The 25,182-nt window shown below is 39.0% G+C and overlaps 1 protein-coding gene across 2 annotated transcripts in view; it reads right to left on the reverse strand.

The window, feature by feature from the left end:
* fndc3a (fibronectin type III domain containing 3A) overlaps positions 1 to 24,270 on the reverse strand; it is a 73,882-nt gene extending 49,612 nt beyond the window's left edge. Inside the window, exons 1-2 of one of the 2 annotated variants that reach the window (XM_036563293.1) lie at positions 23,806 to 24,270; positions 11,041 to 11,170 (exon numbers count right to left, since the gene is read on the reverse strand). In XM_036563293.1, the coding sequence (XP_036419186.1) occupies positions 11,041 to 11,154 (114 nt within the window). In that variant the 5' untranslated portion in view covers positions 11,155 to 11,170; positions 23,806 to 24,270. Of the gene's footprint in view, positions 1 to 11,040; positions 11,171 to 23,516; positions 23,638 to 23,805 lie in introns of those variants that run through there. The other variant, XM_036563299.1, reaches the window with a different exon arrangement.
* Positions 24,271 to 25,182: the final 912 nt, after the last annotated feature.

Genomic DNA, 25,182 nt, shown 5'->3' on the forward strand with positions numbered 1-25,182 from the left:
GTTCACAACTGTTAACGTCTGACGTCTCTACCCCATTGGTGAGTCAGGTCTCAGGTTCCTCAGTATTTGTTCCTCTTTAATTGTTTACCATGTAGCGACGTGGCATTGCAGCTAAGTGGCCACAAAACAGCAGCGTGTGGCCTTGGAGTGGAAGAGGGTGGTTGTTAGCGTGTAGCAGGTACTACAATACAGAAAGCTGTGGCAACAGAGATGATAAGCTGACCGGCACAGCAGGTAACTGACAACTCTTTAATGGAATCTCACCTAAATATGCAGTTCATCAGCCACATTTAGGCCATACTGGTGCTCAAAAAACCTTGCCTGAATCATTTGCATAAAACAGCAGGTAAAGGAACCCTTACAGTACAAGCAAATGGAAGAACTCACAGCAGGACTCCAATACATGAATATATTGTGATTATATTGCTGCATACTGATCACAGTATACTTGTGATAATCGTTTTGTCAGATTAGCGGCACATTAGCGAACACTTAAAGGTCATTTTCAGAGTAAAATCTTCCATTATTTTGCAAATAACCCTCAAATGTTTTGTATTAATTTAAGCAAAACTGGTTAAGCATCTAATTATATTTATGTCATCTTTGGAAAAAGATATGTATATATATATACATACATCCCTTCATTCATCAAAACAAGCACAGGACACAGGTGGCTCTGAAGTGTACTCACTTAATGGCATACTAAAACTGAAACTTTAATTACCAATGGTCCAAGGGTCAAGTTTCGTATACTCCATTAGTTAGCATCATGCAAACTGCAGGGCTAAATCATCACACACTTGCCTCAACCTGTGCCGCAAACAGACTTGCTCATGTGGTTTGGAGTATGCACATCCCTAAACTGTGGGTAATGGGTGAAAAAAAGTTTATTTTGGCATATGGCTTTTAGGTGACAGCTCTGGCATTAAGAGGCTGAAAAAAATCAGTAGAATAAAAAAATGTAGCTACACGTAGAGGAATACGTTTGAAAATGTTTTATTATTCAAAAAACCTGTTGAAAATCAAAGTAACGGAGGCCGAGATGTCAGATGTTAGCTAAAACTACAGCTAACTGGTACAACACTGAATGCTAATGAGGACTTGTCTTCCACAAGGTATTTTCTCCTCAGAGGTCAAACCAGCAGGTCATCAGATAAATACATTTTCACTGTTTCTGGAACTAGCTAACAACAGCTACAGTAGTGAGCAGTTAGCAATAAAGCTGTGCTATATCCACCTTCATGTTTTTAACAACAGATCTTTGGCAATGCACTCATGTATAGGAAATCCTGTTTTGGAGTGGTACAGTGTAAAACACATACTTATTCACAAATAAAAGCGACACCATAGTATGTTGTATGTATAGTGCTGTTAAAACATTAAACATAAAAGTAGTGTTTCATTGCATTATTAGTCTCTATGTAGATTATTTTTTCCTCTGTTAACAGAACAAGTACCTGTACAGGGATTTCAGTATTCGCACACCAGCACCTCAAACAGTTTAGTGAGTACTCAAGTACATGTGTACATCCTTAATACTGTTAACGATAACAACTGGACAAATATGTTGAATAGCTTTAATAAATAGTAGCAACCATCTTGAAGCCTGAATTTTGTTTATTAGAGATTATCTGGATTTAGGCAAGTATGTGATGATTTAGGCATTCAGTTCACACAGTACTAATTGGTGGAGCAAAAAACTGTTTTGAGGAATTCTGGATTTTATATTAACTGGAATAATCAGAGAGGCTATGCCCTTATCAAGCTATTGCCCATCTACTTTGTTTCATCATTGGAAGTTTCATTGATCTTTGAAAGGCATCAAATAACTTCTTATTCTAGATTTTCTTTGGGGCAACTCACAGCACCATTTAGGAACAAAGAAATTACAAGCATACACAAAGAAAAGGGGGGGGTCCTCTTCTTAATTTTAAATGGTACTACTGGCTTACAATATAAAGCAAATGAGAACATGGTTATCATGTTGTGAGGCAAAAGATAAACCAAGTTGGTTCCAAACAAAGACTGAAGTTAGTGGTGGGTTCACTCCCTGGACCACGCTATTTGGCACTACATCACTTTGACAGAAAGACCATTCTATTATCACTAACACTAAGTCAATGTGGTATAAGTTGCATAGAGCTGGTCACTGAGACTTTTTCAAATCCCCCTCAAGCACCTTTGTGGACTAATAAGCAAGTGCTAAGTGGTAACAAAACAGCCAGTTGGTCACTGTGGTATAAAGCTGGAATTACTTATGTTAAGCATCTATTTGATAGCAACAGTAAGCACTTCCTAAGCTTGTTAAGCATGGTAGACAAATATAAATTACCACATTCTAGAGGCATGTCCAAGTGCGAAGTACCCTGTCTAAATGGTTGGGAAGCCCCCTTACTTGCCCTAAGGGCAGCCCGATTTAAGAACTAGATCATTATCTTGTAGGGGCATCGCTCCCAAGATTTATCACTTACAACAGGAACAATTATGTGACCCGTTGCTCAAGGTCAAGAGACAGTGGATGGGGGACCTGGCTGTGGACATATCTACTGAGGATTGGTCATGTTTGAGCAACATCAATACAAAGTACAAAAAAATGGGCAGTAGGTTTATTCAGTTTAAAATAATACACAAATAGCATCAGACACCATAACTTTATAAAGGGAATCTAATACCAAAATACCACCTAATACTGCTTAACACATGAAGGAAACCGCCCCTCCATACTATATATACTTCAGTCATTTCCAGCACTTAAGGACTGGTGAAATACTTTTCAAGAGATTATGTAAGAAGTCCTAAATAAAGAGGTTCCAAATCTCTGCAAAACTGTCTATTTTAGGTTTAACCACTGAACATCAGGACTTTGACATCTCCTCTTTTGAAAAGAGATGGATTATATTGGTTCATGCAACAGCTAAATGAATACTACTGACACACTGGAGGAAGAGACATCTGCCCTCTTACGAAGAATAGTCTATAACAAAGGCACAGTTAGCTGCTTATGACATAGTCTATACTGGAAAGGCTTGATCAATATATGCATATGTGTGTCCCCTTCACCAACTTGCTGTATGTAACTTGAAGGTTAAGATTAAAAGACAGACCATTGCTTTATACTTGGAAGAAATGCCAGTTTGGTGGCCTTTTCTCTCAAGCAATCATTGCAGCGCAAGAGCATACATGCAAAATGCAGTGCTTGCATATTGCAACCTTCTGCCATATCAATATTGCGATCTTGTTTAAGAATATACTATACAGCTCAAGCACACAGTGGACTGCACCATGCACAAGCCCCTTTGCGTATTTGTCTTCATCTTATTGCTTTAATTGCTGTCAAACAAAAACAACAGCACACAGTGCAAGCAGAAAACGGCTTTCTGTACTCAGGTAAACTTAATTTACTCTGTGCAAATTTTCTCTTCTTGGCTTTGGGCTGGACCCAGTTTAGCTGCATGAATGGCAGTCATAAGCAACTAAGTGCACCATAACACAAACAGCAACGAGCAGTACAGCCCACTGGGTGCCAGTGGTGAGAACTGAGGTGAGGGAGTTAAGCAGCGAAGGCAGGGCTCAAGTACGAGAGTATTTGAGCGTCACTGTGGGGAGTATTGACTTACACAGCGAAGCGCCCATGAAATCAATCTGACTGGTGGCGACCGGGGAAGACTGTTCTCTAGAAAGGCCTCTCCGGTATGTCTGCTACAGCTAAGACATGGGTGGGTGGTGGTGTAGGACCAATAAAGCCCTATGCAGTTAGTGCCTGCATCTTCAGCATGACTCACTCTTCAAACAACCCAAGTCTTCTCCCAGTAGTACATACTCCATATGGTCAGCTTATTGAGACAATTTTTAAAAATACAAACAGCAAGGGAAAAACGTGACACTAGTGTGATAATATGAAGCAGTGGATGGTAAAAAACCTGAAATCTGCCTGAAACCAAGGTTGCTACTGAAAAGGAAGAAAAGTGTGGTCAACAAGTCAAACAAAACGATGTGAAATGTATTTCGTGAGCCCAAAAACTACTAGCTACAGGGAAAACAGCCTGTTGACAATCAAGATCCCACCTAGACCTGAATCCACTTGAGAACACCAAGACACATTATATATCCTCAGTCACGTCACAGCAAACACAAAAGCCGAATTTCACTCACAGTTTGCATTTTAGGACATCATAAGAGCTGAATAGAAGCAGGCCAGGTCTACTAAAACCCATAAAGCAAATGCAACCTTATACGTTCGGTGTTATCAACATGCTCTTGGTGATGAGTGAGAACCTGGCACAGTGAATAGGAAGCACTGTTATCTGAGACACATTTCTAGCCCTACAAAGAACCTTCTCAGCCATCAGCCATTTTCTCTCTTATTAGTCGTTACATACACCAAAAGAGAACCAAAGGAGAGAACACATTGCTATGGAAACATTGCTTAGTTCAGCAGTGACTAGGGGAAGGTGTACCATAAGCCTGGGGGTAAGGGGTGTCAGGGGGAAGCAAGGGGACAAGATTAATGTCTGGTTGTGTCATTTTATGATCTGAGCAGGCACAGGTCTGGCTGAGTGGCCATAACTCTGGTGCTGTTTTAGGCTGTGACAGATGAATCCGCTCTGTTCTCAGGCCTGGCAATGGCTCCTCTTTATCAGCAAAATGGCATTCATAGCAGCAGAGGTGCACCATCACAGCTTTAAAGGCCTTCAATTAAGGCCTAGAACAAAGCAACCTAAAGAAACAAACAATAAAAACAAAAAACAAAACAAACAAAAAACTCAGGTCAAAACAAATCTCACAAGTCACAAATTAATAAAGCCATAGTTCTACACAGAATCTCACATCTCAGCGAGATGCTTTTGCTATTTAATACTAAACTGACACAGTAAAGTGTAAACGACACACACCATGCTTGATTGGTCTAGCCCTACAGCGTTGTGATGAATATACTTTAGATCAAGAGTCTCACACTCCAATTACCCTGGAGGCCACGTTAACTACATAACATTTTTCTTTTAACCTTACATTGTACATTAAAATAAGGTGTCACATCAAATATATTGTATCTACTACAAATGCAGATTTTACTACAGATCTACATTAGAATAAGAGCTAAGTTAACTATGGATAAATTCTACCTGTTCCTGCTCAATGTACAGCATTCAGTGATTATCCTGCTTCAGGTTTATATAGAATGGTTTGCTTCGCATGTAGCACTCTGTATTTGCTTTTGACACTGTATGAATCGGCCTAAACTAATTTTTATAGATCACGTTGGGTAACCAGTCACAGTGTCTGGTGGGTAAAGCAAATCTATTTTCATTGCGAAAAATGCCAGAACTACACTTATTGTTCAACCATACTGTGCTAAATGTGCATCTCCTACTGTAAACAACTGCTTTCCAGGGCAGAACATTAGACACACAGCATTTACAAAATTACTTGATGATACTTGATTGTATTATGTTTTATTACCGTTTTTGCTACAGTTAGGTAACTGTTGTGCATATTAAAAAAGGCTGCCTGTCAAATATGTACTGTATGCAGCAAACCATTTAGTGCCACCAGTCACTACACACACAGGTAACAGAGCCCTGCAACACCTAAGTTCAGTATTCTCACAGTCTACCCTGTGAGAACCCTCTAAGAAGATCTCCTCAGCATGACTGGATTCCTGGCTCCAATTTACTGTTCACAAGCAAAGAGGATTTCACTGAATATTGGACTGCAGTTTTACTTTTACTAAGAGCTGAGCAAGCTGGCTACTTTTCAGTAGGTAACATTTTCAGCTCAACTTTAGTTTAGCAAATTTGCTGTATTGTTCCAAGTAGTCAGCACGAGAGTGAACTCTCTAACTTTCTATTTTTGCAAAATAAAGCATTTATTTGCTCTTTATGAACTTGCACCAGGTGTTCTTTGAGACCAGAGCCCATCAAACAAACACCAACATAGAGAAATGTTTGCTTGGTGTGCTATACCCGTGTTTGACTGTTGGGAGACTCTAGAAGGCTCTCTCCTCATTTACTCTAGTAACACTGAAATTCCAGAGATGATCTAAATATTTGAGCATCTAAAGATGACCCACAGTTCTCTTTTTCCCCCATGTTGTGATGTAAGCTAAAGAAAACCAGGCGCAGTCCAGACTGGTGAATGCTCATGCAAACTGCCTCTCCTACTTTGGCACTGACATTTATGTTTAAAAGTGAGCCAAGAAAAAGCTAAAGAGTTCTCTTGGATAGCCAAGATGTGGAGTAAGCCCTGTATAATGGAAAGAGAACCATCATACACAAGCATGCAGTCACAATCACACAATGAACCTGACTGAATGCAGGGCTGCAATTGCAGAAAAAGCAAAACATCGTTTGGAGTTATTTTTCTCCACTGAATGAAAAGATGGCCACTTGCTGTAATTAAAATGAGACACTATGCGTCAGTATAATACAGTTAATGGAGCTGTCCCTTATTAGGGGTAAATTTGGTCAATTTATTCGGTGTATTAGTCATGATTAATCACCACAAATGAATCATAGATTCACGTAAAAATAATTTCACTAATAATAATTCAATGGCAAATTTAACATCATTCCTACCTGAGAAATACAGCATAAGCAAGATCAACATATTCATTTTTTTCTGTAAAAAAAATAAATAAATAAATAAAAAAAACTGTATTCACGACACCAAAGCTTCCTGCATACGTTTAATCAATGTCAAGAAGGTGCGTAATGTTTCTTGGTGCACATAATGCATTAGCCATCCCAAGCTAGCCAAAAAAAAAAAGCTGTACAGTGATTGCATTTCATTGGAGCTCCCACAAGTGCAACCAGTGCCTTAAACCATGTTATCAAGTATTGGACGAACTTGTTATTTGATACATTTGTTGTGACATTTAGAGGAAAAAAGCAAGGAGATGACAGTTGTAAAATGTCAGGCTAAATTGAAATAAAAAAAACAGTATGGTGCTGGCAGTCTACAAGAGATTGCAGGCTGAAACATCAAATACTTAAAACAGGCAACATTTGGTCTATTTAGGCCTTGTAGTTTACAACAGAGCCTGCCCTGGAGCAAGCTGCTACAGTGATTGAGCTCTGTAGATAATGAGCCACTGTAGTGTTTCTGTTGTGACAAGGTTCAGGTCAGCCACACTGACTAAAACATTCATCAAACTAGACAAATATATCTCTTAACATCTCTTTGAGCAGGCGTTCCCACTTCAACACTTTACTAGTCCTGTAAATTTCATACAGAGAAAATCAATTCTACCCCCTCTCAACTCTGTGTTAAGCTCAATGCTACTCTAAAACACCCCACAATGCCACAGACACATAAAACCAAAACTGTTTCAAAACTGCATATAAATAAACTGCTGGAAGCTCTGAGAAGAAGGCAAATAAATAAAAGCACAAAAGGGCAGACATCAGAACCTACAGGTAGGGCCTTGCAAAAGAAAGATGGAAAAATGGTTCTGGCAGATCTTTACAATTGGGAGAACAGCTGGGTACCTGGACTATTAGGTAAGTATTGATAAACAGGAGTCTGATTCATCTGGGTCCAGCTCCACTGCACACAAACAAGCGGGCAGAGAGAGGAGAGCAGAGGAGAGCACAGAATAAAGAGAACAGGAGAAGGAGGGGGGGCAGCAAATGAATGGAAAATGTGAATCACGCCTTGCATATTCCGCTTTGTTTTCGTAAAAGAACGGTGATGATGCTGGCAGGCTCTGACTCCCGCCCAACACTGATATTTAGCCTCTCTGGTTTCCGCTCTGATCTGGCTAAAGACTAATGCACCAGTGGTGCGTTAATACCAAACAGCACACTGGGTGACGAGTGTGCTGGGGGAGGGGACGGCTGAGTGAGCGTCTAGCAAGAAAGGTCAGGGATAGTGGGGTCACCCATCGCGGTACATTCTCATCACTGTCTTCACCCAGCTGCATCGCTCTGTCAGGGCCACAAAACACCCCACAGCATCATCAAAGTTTCTTCAACTCAGCTGAGATCTCCTGCCATTAGGTACACCTTCTCACACACTGTGTAACAATTATAATATATAAATAAATTAAATTAGGGCTGCACAATGATATCAAAATCACATTGGTATTGGAAGATAACTGCTTAAAAATAAAAATATTGGTAGCAATATTTCAGCAATATCTATGATATAGTTATTGTACTCCAGTAGGTGAGCAATGATTATTCGACTTTGACGACTAAAATCGACAACCAAATTAGTTGCCAAATAATTTAATAATTAATTAGTTGGTGACATCATCACACATGTTTCCTGCACTAACTATGAATGTTTTGACATTACGGCAATGGCAGCCTCAAGAACAAAAAGTGTGGGAGCATTTTACGCTGAACTCTGAAAAAAAGGTAGTCAGTTGTGCTATTTGTAAAGCCGACCTTAGCTGGCACAGGAGCACATCCTCCATGTTGGAGCATCTGAAGAGGAAACATGTTGGCTGACTGGATGAAGATTCATCTCTGTAGGTTAGCTGTGCTAGCTAGCTAATGTTAGCCGTCCTACTTCATGTTATGAGCTGTAACATTTTCTATTTCGAAATGCATGTTCTCTGGAATCATTAATGGAGTTGGAACAGAGAAGCAAGTAACTATTATTCACAATGACCCTGTTCACTTTCCAAAGAACGTTTACACTTTAAACTTTGAATCACTGTCTCAATGTCGAGGCCACCGGTGCATTCAAATTTGGCGAACAGAGGACAACTTTTGCAGTTTTTAACAGTTTTCTGCTTGCTCCGAGTTCTCCGCTAATGTTTGTGAACATTTGCAGTTTCAGGAGGTAGATCTCCGTGAACATACTTTTTTTAATCTAAATTTAAATTCAGATTATTCGACTATCAAATTAGTCATTTGTTACAGCCCTACACTCCAGCACAGCAAAACGTTAAGGTGATGCTGGGCTATTGTGCTAAAATATTTGCATTTAATTAATTTTACTGTATTTGTAGCTCTCTACAAAGAAGTGTTATATTTCTCTGTAAGGCTAAACCAGTTAAAGTTAGGTCCAATTTCTACATTTTATAAATGTTTAGCAGACACATATATCAGATATTGGCACTGGATTAGAATTTCCATACCGGTGCATCCCTTAAAAAAATAACGCTCTAATTTTTTCTTTATTTTAATGCCAAAATTATGTTTAATTTTTTTTACATTTCTTTCTCAAACCCTCACCTCACCAAACAAACATTATTAAACAAAATTGCCCTGCAGCAGAGGGCAAAGTAAGAGAGCTGAACATGCAGCAACTGTTCCCCATAGAAGCTGGGATAGGAGCTGGTGCAACACTCCACATAAAAAAAAAAATGGAAATAAAAGACTGCATAACAATATCCTAGCTACCCAACCAACTAAGTACCCAAAAATGATCAGATGAGTATTCCCAAAGCTTCAACTCTAAAGTTATTAATGTGGCCAGTATTTTTCTTGGTTTGCACACGCTAACGTTAGCCATAATTCATAGCCAATTTTCTACCACAATTCAAAATTTTACAAACTTAGAAGCAGTTGTGTTTATACATTTAGAACATAACAACCCAGGGATAAACCAAGACATTAACTGTTGACTGATGCAGACACTGATAATTTAAATATCACTTTGCAACACCATCTTTTGAATACAGGCCTTCACTAATACCCCCCTATGAGAAAACAATCATGCATCAATCTTCTCATCAATATCTCCTTCTGTCTTCTGTTTCACACATTCACTGTGTCAAAATCATTAGTGGACAACATACAACATTATATCTTGAGAGACAGAGACACACTTTAATTTGGAGAAGGAACACAAAGCCACATACTCAAAGAAATGCCATGAGCACTAAGTCAAGCATACGCCTCCCTATACAGACATTCTACAATTAACATCAAGATAACCCTCTCCCTTTTCACACCAGGGAAGGGTAATTACTATTCTAATCATTCTGTGAAGGTGTAACATGCAGCTTCTCAATATTGCCAACACATCACTCATAACACACTTCTCCACATTAAAAAAAAATAATAAAAAATAACACTTAATGTGTCTACAGTTAAAAAGAACAAGGTACAGATTATGGGCTGCCTTGGAACTTTGAACGATTTCACTAAGCTATGCATTTAAATGCCTGCAGGTTTTATGAATGAGGCACGCAGGAGGTGATAAAATTAACAGAGGAGAAGAGAGGTGATAAAACAAAAGTAACGAGAATGGAAAGAGGGCTGGCTTGAATGCATTTGCATTTACTGGCTCTTTAAATGCCCAGTGAACCACAGGTCTGGGAGAACATGACTGCAGGAGGGATAGGAAGGCAACTGAACACACAGAAAATCACTTGCACTGATCCAGCTTTTCTTACACACAGTGGGGATATGTTCTATGACCCTTCTTCAACAACAATCAAGGCCAAATCAGCACAACCTTGCTTTGTGTCCACAGGAGTGACAGCACCAAAATCAGTTTTGTCATGAACACTCATTCTCCAAGTAATAGCCCTGAGGTCAAGAAAAAAGCTCTCATCCACAGCCTTTACTCATACCAGATCACCTCTCAATGCCAGGCTTTGGCTATGACGCACTGCCTGGCTAAGACCACGGCCCTGCTCACAGCCTGTTACGTCAAGACATAAAATCATACAAAATAAAACAATTACAAAGAAATTTAGATATCTGAATCAGCTCAATGCAAGGACATGAATGATATTAAGCACTCATATGACTAGGCATTAAACATATCCTCTTGCCTATTTCTAATGCTTAGGATAAGCAGAAAAGTTCAATTTAAGTTTACTTTATACTCTACACAATCCATAGTAGTTACTGGATATTAAGCCTTAAAATAAATAAGTGAATGATTTGTCCAGAGTCTAAGGGGTAAAACGCATAGGGCAAGATTCCCAGACATGTATTAAGCCTAGTCTTGGACTACACCATGGAAAAAATTAATTTTAGTCTATGGCTTAGGCCTAATCCGGGACTGAGAAATGGACCCTTGAAGTGAAGCCGTCATTCATCCAAAATTTATCACAATCAGATGACAGCATCCTACCTGTTGGGCTCCATCTCCGTTGACCATGCTGGGTGGTGGAGGTGGGGAGGTGAGGAGTGAGAGATCTGAGTTGAGTAACTGGCCAGACTCCAGCGGAGGGGTGTGGTCAGCCATGATTCCCTCATTCACACTGGAGAAGAAAAATGATCAGATGGTCAGTCAATCTGAAATTAGAGCTGGGCGATATGGCCAAAAATGTTATCACAATAAACAAAATTTATATTGTTCGATATCGATACATATCGCGATAAATGTCAAATCATTATTTCTTTCAAGTTTGAAGGCTGATTTTTGCTCCTGGGTGGTTAATTGCTGTTCGGAACACAACAAACACTCGCCAAACAGTGGAACATTTCACAAATCTGTCATGGGAGAGTGGGAGAGAGTGTCTGCTGAGCTGTTTTTACCAGCTGGAAAAGCACGGCTGTTTTGTAATAGTCATAATTTAAGAAAGAAAACAGATTATTTTTAGCTGGTGTCGAGCGCTCGGCTACCCCGCTACAAATGACATCACAGTATTCAGACACCAGCTAGAGACGACTGGATATTCAGTTGTAGTAGTTTAAGTGGTGAACCGCAAAATATCAACACCAGACAAACAGAGTCCTCCTTTTAGGTACGTTTAAACTGAAAGCGGTACTTTTGTGTCGTGTTTGATCTACAGTATCATTAATTCGCCGTGTCGTGCAGTGACGAAGCGCTGCTTTAAGTTAGCCAGCTGCTAAAAACAGCTAGCCTGAAAAGCGAGCGCTCTCCCGCTTTCCAATGCCTCACAGCTTCCTCACTTTACTTTTGTTTACATCAGGGCCGTAACTGCATGAACTCACTTCTTTCTTTCACTTTCGTTGCTTGGGAATGCACTCATACTTAAATATGACTATCCGAGCGCTGTAACAGCGCTGTAGTTGTGAGGATTGCGATTGTAATTTAACACCGCTAAAGCTGGTTAGGATGTACAGAAAGAGGTGAGTTCGCTGTAGGACAGTACGGTTACACCACTGACCTCGTCACTCAGACTCGGTCACAGGAGATCAGATCGCCTGTCGCTCCGCTCAAACAGGGAACGTATAACTCCGCGTTTCAGCCGTTGCTAAAGACCCATCTTACTCATCTTACCCCTCCCTCTCTAAATCATGTAGAAAAACTCGGAAGTGCGCCCTCTCCTGGCGACAGCACAGTAGTGTCGCTTTCCTTGCAGTAGAAAACGCCACCAAGGCTTTCGCTGAACGTGGAAGTGTGAGAATGGTGTATTATATCGAACATTTATCGAACATGTCGTATCGCTCTATCGAGGAAAAGTTATATCGCGATAATCCTATCGTTATCGTTTTATCGCCCGCCCCTATCTGAAATACAAAACATTTATCTTCACAGATCTTTGGTACGCCATCAAAGCACTATAGCAAGAGTTGAAAGTTACAGCTGAGCACATTAGGCAACCTGAACTAAATACAACATCACAATACTGGTTCCATTACATCAAATTCTATTTGCCATTTACCAAACCCCTGCCGTTCACAGCCTGTATTGGATGGATTACATTTACTAGGTTACATGATAAGAAAATGTATGCAGTTGCAACATGTTTGCTGCTGTGCTGTTAAACACCAAGTTGAACAAAGTCATAAATATACCTATAAATCAATGAATCAAAGTTACTGTGGCCCTCATGACTTATGCCCCACTGAAAATGTGCCTCTCTTACTTTCTAACAGAAGTGCTGAAATTATCCTTCATATTCCCTATGAAAATGTACTTTTCCCCATTTGCATTTTTTTCAGATTTTTTTAAATCAGATTTTTTGTATTTTTAACTATTAATCTGTAAGAAAAAGAGTAAAAATACTACAGTAATACAAACAATACTGTTAACATTCTTTTTATATTAAATAAATACTGAAACAATTTAATGAAAATATACAGCAGCCGCAAGAGAAGTTCAGGGTGTAATGAATTAATTATTTTATGACTTGCACTCTCTCACATGTGGCAGACTAAAAGTTCTCCACAAAGGGGTGGTATTAGTATTCCAACTGTTCATGTGTGCTTCATTGAAGGAGAGGAAAAACAGGTTAAACACACACAAGCCGGACTTCACAAAGACAACATGTTTTAGCCAGCTTCACTTTTGTTTTGGGAGTGTATGAAGTAAAAGACCAGAAACACATCCTGCAGAAGAACACAAACCCCAGAGTTCATCAGATGCTGCCAACAACAGATATGCCATTTACTGATTCAGAGGAACGGTTCTTCTGTTTGACTGAAGAAAGTTACGAATAAGTAACTGTAATGTTAAGCATGTTCTTGTTTTAATAATTACCCACAGTCAGCTAGTTAACCCACAAGGACATGCAGGGGCTGAACACCACGCATGTTGTGATGTACACAAAAGTACAACGTGATTTCTGAAAATATCAATGTTTGCTAAAACAACTATATATGGGAACGTTATGCAGAGGGTATAACATAAAAATGTTTCCTATGTTCGCAGATTTTGTAATAAACCCTCCTAAATCACCAAACTCTATGCAGTTTCATGTTTATATCTGAAATAGGTTTTTATGTCTCAATTCCACAATCCATTTTTGTTCCCCTATCTTTGGAAACAGTGTACAGAGTCAGACTTTAAGATTTTATACTGCATTTCTGACTTGCTTGTACTTAAAAATTGACTTCTGAGGACATACAAAGCCTGGGCAAATTATATTTTTTTGTAATTTTTACTGTCCCCATACTGCTAGAATATAACATTCTAATTGGACCAGACACAGACTTTTTTTTACTACACAAATAATCTATTCTACGCATGCGCAGTGGTCACTCAAAACTGACATACTTCTGTATTTTTAAATCTCTCTATTGCTGCGATGATAAGAATTCATACAAAGAGTAGTTCTGGCTTGTGCAACACATTTACTTCCCATCATAGTGCTGAATCCAAGTATATTATCCAAAGACCATAACGGAGTACATAAACATTCATACTGCCAAGCCCTAGGGCACACAGTTCATTCACCTTCCCAGGGCCAGATTAGATACAATACTGAGTGGGCAGTCAAATGCCAGTTATTCTTGAGCCAGTGGGTAACTTAGTGCCTACCTGTTCTTTTTACAGAGCTGTGCATAAGAAAGTGCTTATTTCTAGCCACATTCATTGCATTTATGAACTAAGTAGCCAACAATGCAATGAAACTGCTTATTTTCTCCTGTCATATCTGTACCACACCCTGCCTATTCATCCAAAAGAATGCAAATGAATTAACGCCTGCCAGTCAAAGTATTGATCAGGTGAGTACAAGGCAGCACTTTTCCTTCAAACACGCATCATTCTCATGCTCTCTGATGCATCAGACCTGCAGTGAGTCATAGGCAGGGAACTAATAAGTAGGAAATTGCATGTGTCCTTGAAACTAATTAGTATCTGGCGCATGCGTGGCCTGGACCAATGGTGATCGGCTTAATCAGCCAGCCAGCCTTCTACTTAAGCTCATATAGAAAGTCAAGGGTGAAGTTTGCTGGGATGAATCCTACTAAGAATTAGCAACAAGTGAACTACCGAATAGTTGCAAATGCTGGATGAGTAAATGACCATTTATCTGTCCATGCTCTGCCTACAAATGCATTCTTTTAGGTCAACTGTTGCCAAATTGAACAAGCTTTATAGAACATGGTCTAAAATTAGATATCCTGTGCTAACATTAACTTAAACTGTAATTGACTATATAGAGGGGAGATGAGTGATTACTGAAAGAAAGAGCTCAGACATTCAGGTCAGGGGATCCTGCTAACATGTTTTACACAGTTGTTTTACCCAGTAAAAATGTTGTACTACCCTGTATATTTGTGACAAATCAGTGAAACTAATATTTAACAAAAATTCCAACTGGTATATCATCCACCACCTTTGGCTTCCCACAAAACACTGATATCACGGATTTTGCCATGAGCATTTTTACTCCTTCTTGCTAACCCCTCACCGCCGACATGTTGTTAAAGTTCTGTCTACTGGTGCACATGCATGGGGCACTCAAGTAGCACATGTGTGCCAAAAATTGCTTCGTGGTACTGGTATCAGTATCAGTGCAACCCTAGTTATATTTTTTTGTGTATCTGAGTTTGCATTGGTATGGCAGCAAATTCTGTTATTGTTGTTTCCAGCCTGCCTAGTTCTGATTAACTAAGAACACAATCCAGCTCAGTAGCGTAATATTTTATACCAGAAATTCTAAATAAGTGGTCCAATTTGAATAATCGATGCCTTTTAACTAGGGCTGGGCAATATGACAATACTTATTGTTATCGTAATAAACTATACCACAATATGTCACAAAATGCTTATCCTGTGTTACAGAAACTGTTTCTGAAAGAGACAGGTCGGAGATCAAAACTATGAAACATACTTTACTTACAGCTGTACAGAAGTGCTTTTCTGACATGAAACAAAACCCACTCTTCTACTCTGCAAAGCTACTTCATCCAAGATAACTAATGTAACAAAGCGAGCTGATGCATACCACTCAGCTACATTTTAATTCAGCTAGATTTACATTGCACTCATTTACACTTAATTTACACTTGATTCTAAGTAGGTTACTCAGTATGGTATGGGAATCGGTATTATGACTACTAAAAAACAATACTTGGTCTAAAAAAAAGATATCAATGCATCCTTAAATCATGTCAGTGATTCTTAGTTGCAAAATTCTTAGCTACAAAACACTACGTTTTAAAGTTATAAACCTGACTACAGTACCCTCCACAACTACTACCACGCTTGATAAAGATGAGCAAAATAAAGACAACAAACAAAAGGTTTGTTGTTTAGCAGTTTTTACTGAAAATGAGAGCAATCTAAAATAAAAGAAAAATCCCTCCAAAACACATCACAGTTACTGGCAAGGGACATTGAATCTTTAACCTTGACTCTTTTTATGCCATACCCACCACTGGTCTTTGTTTTTTTTCTCCTGTGACCATAGAGCCCAGTTCCAAAGTTCCAATGATGTTTAGCAAACTTACATTTGTGGTTGGATGGCAGTAGAGGCTTTCTTTTGGCAAGCGTTCCTAATAGTTTGCTGGCAGGAAGGTGGCATCTAATTATAGTTTTGGAGACTTCGTGACCCCATGATGCAACCAAGTCCAGCAACTGTCTAACTCTTACCCTGAACAATATGTTGCCTCTCCAACCATCCTTCTCAATTTGCGTAGAGGCAAAACGCACTTGGTGTAAAGCTGCTTTTCTGGACAGTTGTTAGTTGCTTAAACTTCCAATAGCTTCATGTATGACCCTTAAATTTTGCACATTCCCTCCTTAAACATGCACGAATACCGGACAGATCAATGAGAGAGAGAAACATGTTTTTCCATGAACATGTTGTGTACAATGTATGTTTAGGTTTGTACATCACAAATGGGTAGAAAGTGTCATAGCTGCATCTGAAACTGCCTCAAAAGGCATCATGATCCTGAGTGAGCATCAACTAAAGCACAAACTCACACACACACAAAGCTCTCCTGCATAAAAAAAATCAAGTCACCCTTCTCATGTATGTGCACGGCATCTTTCAGTGCTGGCAGGGCAAAACACAGTTGATTACTTTATAGACCATGTTTATAGACCAAAGATTTGTCACTAGTGACTGCAATGCTGGCATCACTCTGCTAGTGCTATTCTGTAATTAGCACAATGCATTGTGAAAGGTGCTGCTAAAGAGGAGTGAGTTGCAGTTGACTCGTGGCAAGGTAGAGAATTCACAATACAAAAACAGAGAATACATCTAGATTTGAGACTGCACAATACTCTCAAATGTGTTCTTTAGGGATGCACCAATATGGGAATTGTGGGCCAATGTCATTGTCTAAAATGAACATTTTTTCATGTACATGCTCTATCAGTGTCTGCAGACATGTACATCTAATCCAAATTTAATAAATTTAATATAAAATATCTGCTGATACAGGTAAGATTCCAATATCTCTGTGCATTCCTAGTGTTGTTCTTTGTTACTAAAATTCTGAATGTCTGTGTTTCTTGGCCTATTTCAGTGATATAGACTGAGTACAAATGATATTTAAAAGTGTTATTATGGCCTTTACAGCACACAACAGTCACTATCATAATGACGTCACAATGAGTCGCAGGACTTTTAATGCTGGTATCTGGGTTAGATCAAGAACACTTTCAAGTCTCCTAACTACTTTCAGTTCCTGCATTTTTGAGCACCGAAACTTGGGACAATAGAAAATGACATCAAGGGGCTCCACAAAAATGCAAGAACACACAAGTGAGAGAGAGAGAGGGACAGAAAGACAGAGAAAGGGAGAAAACCTCTGTTTGTGGGACAGTTTGTGGGAAACTTCTGATTTAAAAATGTTCCTTACCAATTCAATTAAAGAGGCTGACTGAAAAAAAGGACAATCTATCTCCATAATATGCTATTTCTCTACCCCATCTCATTCTCATTGATGAGGGAGGCTACAGCGAGAACAAAGAGCTCAGGTTATGCTAGCACACAAGGCACCTTCTCTCTGTGCAATATTACTCTGTCTGTATTGTCTCTCTCAGGCTATGGTACAGGTGACACAAGCAATGGAGCACTGCCTAAATATCCAAATCTGCTCTCCAAGGGGCAAAAGGCCATAGAGTGAACATGACTTCTTATTAGGACTTGCAAAGAGAAGAGGGGAGGCAATGACAGCCACTCGTTGCGCGAGCCAGCTCATGTGCTACGTCTCTGAGTCAGCTGCAATTATTTCAAGTGGCAACGACATGAGCGCTCGCCCAACCCCTGTTTGGTCACATACCCAAGGGTTCTCATTGCGACCTTATAGTACCCTTGCCCCACAACACCCACACAGTGTTACAATTACACTCTGATGAGGATACAGCCACAAGGCAGAAGAAATACGGAAGAAAGCAAGCAAGCAAGAAAGCAAATTCAATCAGGTAAACAAAGTGCAGGTGGCAATGGCCAAGTGCATGTAATCTGGACTTGCAGGTTACCTGTGTTTGCATAAAGCTACTAAAGTGCTTACAGAATTGATCTACTTCAAAGAGGTGCATGGCCAAGAACACTGGCTTCAATGCTGAAATACAGCTTTTGCCCACCAAGGCTGGTGCTGCTGACATTTAAGAGGGTAGAAACAGTATACACTGGGAATTAACTACATTTTACTTTAATACAATCAACCGCTAAAAGCATTTCAAACACTAAATGTTTAACATTTGTTATATATTTTTAGATGTTGAAATGGGTGTTGATTTGTAGACAAACTAATTCTTTACAATATGCTACTTTTAAAAAAATGAATGGGGGAAAGATCCCCATTTGTTCTGGACTTTGTAGGGTTTCTGTGATCACTCAGTTTTTGCATTCCATGAATTTTTACTTCCTCAAAAGAGTGTTCTGCATGCAATAAGAAGAAAAAAAACTTCAGTGACAGATACCGTGCACAACCCAACATTATCTATTTGATTGAACGCTTTTTGCATTACCAAACACACATGATTTAATCTTCAATTTCAACTGAAATCATCCTCTGGCAAAAACAGAACTACAAGTGGGTGGGGAAATAGAAAACAAGAAACAAGAATGAAATAATGGAACAGATCATCATCCATGACCACATCTGTCTTTCAAATGACAAGGAAAAGCTACCATATAGTCCAAAGTCCCCTAGACAGTTTCATCGTTATTAGGTAGAGAATTGTTTCATTTTGGTTTGAAGTGTTAAATCATGAGGTACACCACCTACCCATGTCTGTGTATGTACGTACAGATAGACAGACAGACAGACAGTCAGATGAGGCTTATGTCACTTTATGAATGAGTGATGCAGGCCAGTCAAAATGAGTCATTCTCTCTCAAGAGGCCACCCAGGTGCTAGTTCAGTCTCGTCATCTCAAGGTTTGACTACTGCAACTCGCTCTTGGCTGGTCTTCCTATGTTGGTCATCAGACCCCTGCAACTCATCCAGAATGTAGCAGCATGGTTTGTCTTCAATCTTCCAAAGTTCACTCATATCACTCCACTGCTGTGCTCCCTTCACTTGCTTCCTGTAGTTGTTTTAAAACCCTGATCTTTGCTTACAAAGCCAAAAGTGGACCAGTCCCTCTCTTCCTTATGGCAATGGTCAAAACCCAAACTGCACCTCGAGCTCTTTGAGTTTCTAGTACACTATCCATCAAGACACATGGAAGAAAAGCATCAAGACTCTTTTTTTTGTCCTGGCACTTTCACTGGCTGTCCGAACAGCAGACTCTCTCACACTCTTCAAACGTAGACTGAAGACCCATCTCTTTTTACAGCACTTAAGTGAGCACTAATCTAAGTACTTACCGAAATGTATTGTATTGCACTTATACTGTGTCTAACTGTACTTTTTTTCTAGTTATCAACACAGGCTTTTGTTTCTAGCAGTATCTGAGCTCAATGGTAGTTAGTACTCTATCCCATTTGTGCTAGCTAAGATACATTCTCTGGGAAGACAATAAAACACATTTGTAAGTCGCTCTGGATAAGAGCGTCTGCTAAATGCTGTAAATGTAAATGTACATGGGCAGAGTGATACTGGAGGTACTCTTGTCCAAACACAATGAACACCGCTGTGATATCACTCTGATAACTCTTTGTAGGGATGTTTAAGAGATATGACAGATGCAGCCTAAATTTTATGTTCTAAATACCAAGATGAAGCTGTACAGTAATTTATATGGAAAATAACTGACTTGAAGTGCTCTGCTACACTCAGTCTTACATAATTTATTTTTTAAATTTTCATTTTCAGTGGTTAAAATTTCAGTGCTTTCCTGTTTTCCAGTGCCTAGTTTCAGTATCTTTTTTAGCTACTTTGCTTTGTACATCTGGTCAAACTTCATTCCCACAGCACCTAAACAAAGCACATTCTCTGACTGGGTTTTGCACATAAAGACTGAACCTCATGCATGGCTTAATTAATTCATGTCCAATGAGGAAAAATGCCACAGACCTTGTTCTGATTGGTCTGTAAAAAACTGATCTGTAGATATGTTGTACAGATACATCTTGGACATGCATCCAAAAAGGCTGATTTGATTCCTTTCAATTATATGTCAATTTATTTGCAATTTCTGTGGTTTTGTTAAATTTTAATAGCTGCATTTATTAAGTAATTAAAAGCCCACTTTTTAGTTATATAACTTGATTAACTTCAAAAAATCTAATTTATGTTTAAGGAACATAGGGAGCAGAAGAATTGTAAAATTTCAGATACGGACATTAACAGGTTAAACTTTCAGATTATTTACACGTGTTAAATCAAGGGAAAAACCTAAGCAGTCCTCTGCACTCTGATCCCTGGAGCTGCGCAATCTAATGATAAATTGACTGTCACCACCATCGTGACATGACATAACCTAGAACAGTCCATACTTGCAGCCTGTGATGCTAAATTGCATCATATCAACCCAAATTCTGCAGCAGCAGGCCAGCACATTACTCAAAGCCATTTCAGGTTACAAACAGCTCTCCAGGTAAATTGCACAAACAAAATGCAGGAATTTTCTCTTTGTGTAAGTGCATTGACCACACAATCCCTCTATGTGGATCTGTGAATTACAGGTATTCAGAATGTTGTGACAACAAGATTATGTACTGGCATGTTTTAATTATATGTAAAAACACAATGAACAATTACCATTTTACAAAAAAAAATCAATTCAGTTTTTCTGCTCAACTCTACAATGAAGTGACATGAAAGAAAAATACCTGGCAAACTGAATTTCCTTGCAGCAGTGATACCAATATTCACATCAGGCTGATAGAGGGTGATTCAGGGGTCAAGATTTGACTCTGAATATTTTATTTTTAAACGTGTCTCTTGTAATAATAAAGAGCTCTAATTATCTTTTACATAATTATTTCAAAACAAAAAAAATCGCAAATTTGATTATCTGTGCAAAAGAGTAGTCTCATAAAATACGGCAAGTCAGTTATAAAAATATAAAAAAATGCAAAAATAGATGCATCTACATGCCTAGTTTTAATCACTGACAGTGGTTTCCATAAAAGATGGCAAATGACAGAACTTTGGAAGAGACTAAGGGGACGTTCACACAGCATCTTTGTAAAAGGTAAAAAAAAGCAGGATGTGCTTATTAGAAGGCAGGTTAACACATTTGAGTGAAAACCAGGTTAACACTAAAGCTGTGGTCACACTGAACGTGTATGATATCTGCCTGATGAAAAAGCCTATTAAATTCAGAAGACATGAGAACACGAAAAATCTATTTGCTTCCGGGTGCATTACATTTCACTTCACACGAGTTCATCACTCACAGTTGCAAAAAACAAACTAGCTAACCAGCTAACATTAACAGTTTACAGAACTTTACTTTCCTTCCAAACCCACCTCATATGTGACATATATACTGAGAAATAGAAAACAGAGATGATTTTCTTCTAACAAAGCAGGAATACAATACATTGTGTTTGAAAACAGCTTTTTCTCCATGTTAGATGAGTGACTAGGAATCGTCAATCTTGAGCAGTCAGCTGAGAATGACGTATTGCAACTTCCATGAGCAGAGTGGTGCTTTCATTGATGATATAGTTTAAAATTTTGATACTGTGTAGAAATCATTGTATTTCTAACTGGATACATATTAGTTGTGTGACGCTGCAGAGTCTGAGATTAGTCATTTCAGAACGACAGTGACGATACACAGCATAATGCATCCACGAGCAAAAAACAAAACCAACTTTTACTGTCACCATTATTAGTAAATTTGACATTTCTTCAAGGACTTCAGCCCCAACACACCACATCAGCACAGTCCCATATGAGGTTAGGCATCATTAATCTCACTTTTGCAGACGTGGCGGTGCAGCTGAAGTTCTCATCACAATTTGGCACTGGGCCAAATCACGGCCTACTGATATTCAGAAGGATTAAATGCAACCTAATCTGCCGTGGAAACACAAAAGCTGACTACTCCATGCACAATGCGCACACTCAGACAAGAAACAAACAGACACTGTCTTGGTTAGAGCACAAGTATGTGGCAAAACGGTGAGGCATTACACCGGCAGTACAGCAGAAAAAAAATACAAAGGGGAGCAATGTCTACACCAAATGTTTCTCCTGAAATGATCTGAACAAAGAAACCTGCAGAAATGGTTAAGGACCCCGCTGAAAGACACACATTTTCTTTATTAATTAAATATGATCTTAAATGTTTAATAACAGAACAAGTAATGGCATTTATTTTCTTAAATGATGCAGAATCATACGCAGAGGCTAGCTATCTGTCCATCTAGCAGTCTACCTACCCACTTAACTAGGAACTCATTCAACAGGCTTGTCCTCAATTTCTTGTGCATCAACCTAAAATATAATCTGAGTTTATTTTAAAGGGTACAGCATGTGCAAGAAAGCATCAACTAGCAAAGTACATGCAGCCATATAACACGGTGGTGCATTTTATGCTCTGTTTACTTTGCAGACACCACACTGCTCAGGGATAAAAGTGTGGCAAGATATGCGGACAGGAAGGCTACAGAGGAAGTGGAGTTATTGTGATATGCTAGGTAGCTAGCTACTTATATTCAATTTTATTTCAAAACACTACCACATAGTTGTGTGATTTGCTTGCTGCAATTGGCAGTATGTGCAAACAAACAAGGTACATATTGGTTTTGGCATATGCACCCCCAAAAAACCTAAAACATGTATTTAAAAAATAAGTAAATAAAAATAATCGATATCAGACATATGTTAAGATTGACTGACATGTCAAATTAATATTTTATGACGCATCATAAAATGCATAGACAGACATCAGCAGACATGTACATGAAAAATATCAGATACTGGCATCAGCATACAATTCTTATATCAGAGCATCCCTAAAAGCAAGATGTGTTAACAATGCAGTAACTGTTGCATCTGAAAATGCTGGGAAAACATTACCTTCATTATTTATTTATTCCACTATTTTTGTGCTCTTTGAGAGTTTTATAAATATATGGGCTAATAGGTTTTTAAAATCAGTATGTTTGTGTGTGTTTTCTCCAATACTGCCTTGTGGATTTCTAAGAATCTGAAAGCTGCTCCCACATCTAAAGGAATGACCGAGTAAACATCATTACTAGCTACAGCGATCAAAAGAAAAGCCTGGCACACAAAAATGAAGGCCATTAGGGAGGACTGCCAGTCAGTCAATCTCCACCAAGCTTTCATGGACAAGAGATTAAAATTGGCTGGAAAAGCAGTCTATTTAGCTGAACTGTTTGGTATACAGTGCAGAACGATACACACAGGCTAGCTAGCTGTCCATCTGTCTGGCTACCTACCAACTTAACTACTCATAAGTCATTCAACAAGCTAGTTCTTCAATTTCCCTCAAATATAATTTTTTAAATCTTATGGCTTAGACTAAAACGATTTGAGTTTAGTTTAACGACTGCACCATCTGTCAAAAAGCGTTGACTAGCTTACCCAGACAGTTAGCGAAGTGCATGCATCCAGATAACGTTGACGTGTGCATTTCATGTCCCGTTGAGTCGCAAATACCCCGTTCTTCCCGGATAAAGAGCGATTTAGACACGCAGACAGAAAGACTACAGAGGAAGCCGAGTTCTCGTGATATGTCAGGCAACATGCTCCATATAATACATTTTATTTCCAACCATTACCGCATAATATTTGTGTGATTTGCTCGCTACGATTTGCAGAATGTGTAAACAAACAAGCTAAGCTAGCTAACGATAAGTAATAAGTTACTCACCGCAGTTGTTCCTCGTTCCGCTTTTTCAGCGATGGATATTCGTATTCAGCGGTGTCAATATCATAAAACTGCTTGTATTCCCCTGGTCCGAGGATTGGCAGACAGGCACCGCTGACAAAACTAGAAAGCGAGCTAACAAGCCAGCTAGCTGTGTGGCTAAATATAAGCTACGTGGCTCGTCACTCTTAGCTAAACCCCCGTCTGTACGACTTACGGCTGGCTAGAAGCTAGCACGGCGAGCTTCAAGAATGCAAGAATTCGAGAGCAGGACATTATCGAGTTGCTTTTCCTAGTAGAAGGGGTGGAAATTCAAGGAAACGCTGTGTCCTCTCCGAAATAAACCAACGTTTCCCAACTGTTCTTGTCACTTTTCACACTCAGCCTCCAGCCGAACGTACGCTGGACTCTTTAACCATTTGGACAACCGCCATCATTTTTTCGTTCAAGAATGTACACAATCTTTTCGCGCATGCGCAGTGCTCCAAGCAGACGTAGCTCTCTATTTCATGTGTTCAGCTCTATAGGGCAATTCTGGTTCATTCACAATATGGCCCAAATAATATTATACTATCTATCTAATACTATCTAATAACTATATGTCCCATTCTAATCAGCGAATTCATCTGCTTTAAAGGGGATTTTTTTTTCTAAAGGTCTTCATAATTCAGTTCTTAAGAAGTAAACAAAGTCATTCAGAGTGTTTTGATGTTAAATGGTTCATTATAGAGGAACTTACCTACTCAGATTTCTTTATAATGGTGGTGACAGGAGGTCACAATGTCAATGACACGAATATAGCCTTTTAATTTACTATCCAAAGCCACCAGTGAATGAGTTTTTACAGACTTTATTCTGTTGATAATGGTAAAGGTTTTGGGAACTATTCTCCTACAATGCTACAACCATATCTTAAACTGTCATTAAACAATGTCTCAGGCACCAGGCAGCATATTTGTAAACATTTCATGTAATACATGTAATAACACCATGTGAGATAGATTTAGAGGCATTAACATCTTCTGACATCTGGCTCCTGTCACTAACATGGTGAACAAATATACCTCTGCAAGTTTTTTTAGAATCTAATAATTTTAATTTCTAATCATCGGACATCAGTAGCTGACCTCACAAATGCACTTGTGGCTAATTGAAATCAAATCCTCACAGCAATGTTCCAACATCTAGTGTAAAGCCTTCACAGAAGATTAGAGGTTGTTACTAAGGCAAAGCAGGGACAAACCCTCTGTATAATATATCCTGATGTCTTGGTGCCACAGTATAAAACCCTTGATGTACGTGTCGACAAACGTTTGGACCTACCGTATATATGTAGCTTTGCTAGACAACTGGCATTCTGCTTTTTACTGTTTCAGTCAA

The sequence above is a fragment of the Colossoma macropomum genome, unplaced genomic scaffold (genome assembly GCF_904425465.1).
Source record: "Colossoma macropomum unplaced genomic scaffold, Colossoma_macropomum, whole genome shotgun sequence".
NCBI classification, from domain to species: Eukaryota; Metazoa; Chordata; class Actinopteri; order Characiformes; family Serrasalmidae; genus Colossoma; species Colossoma macropomum.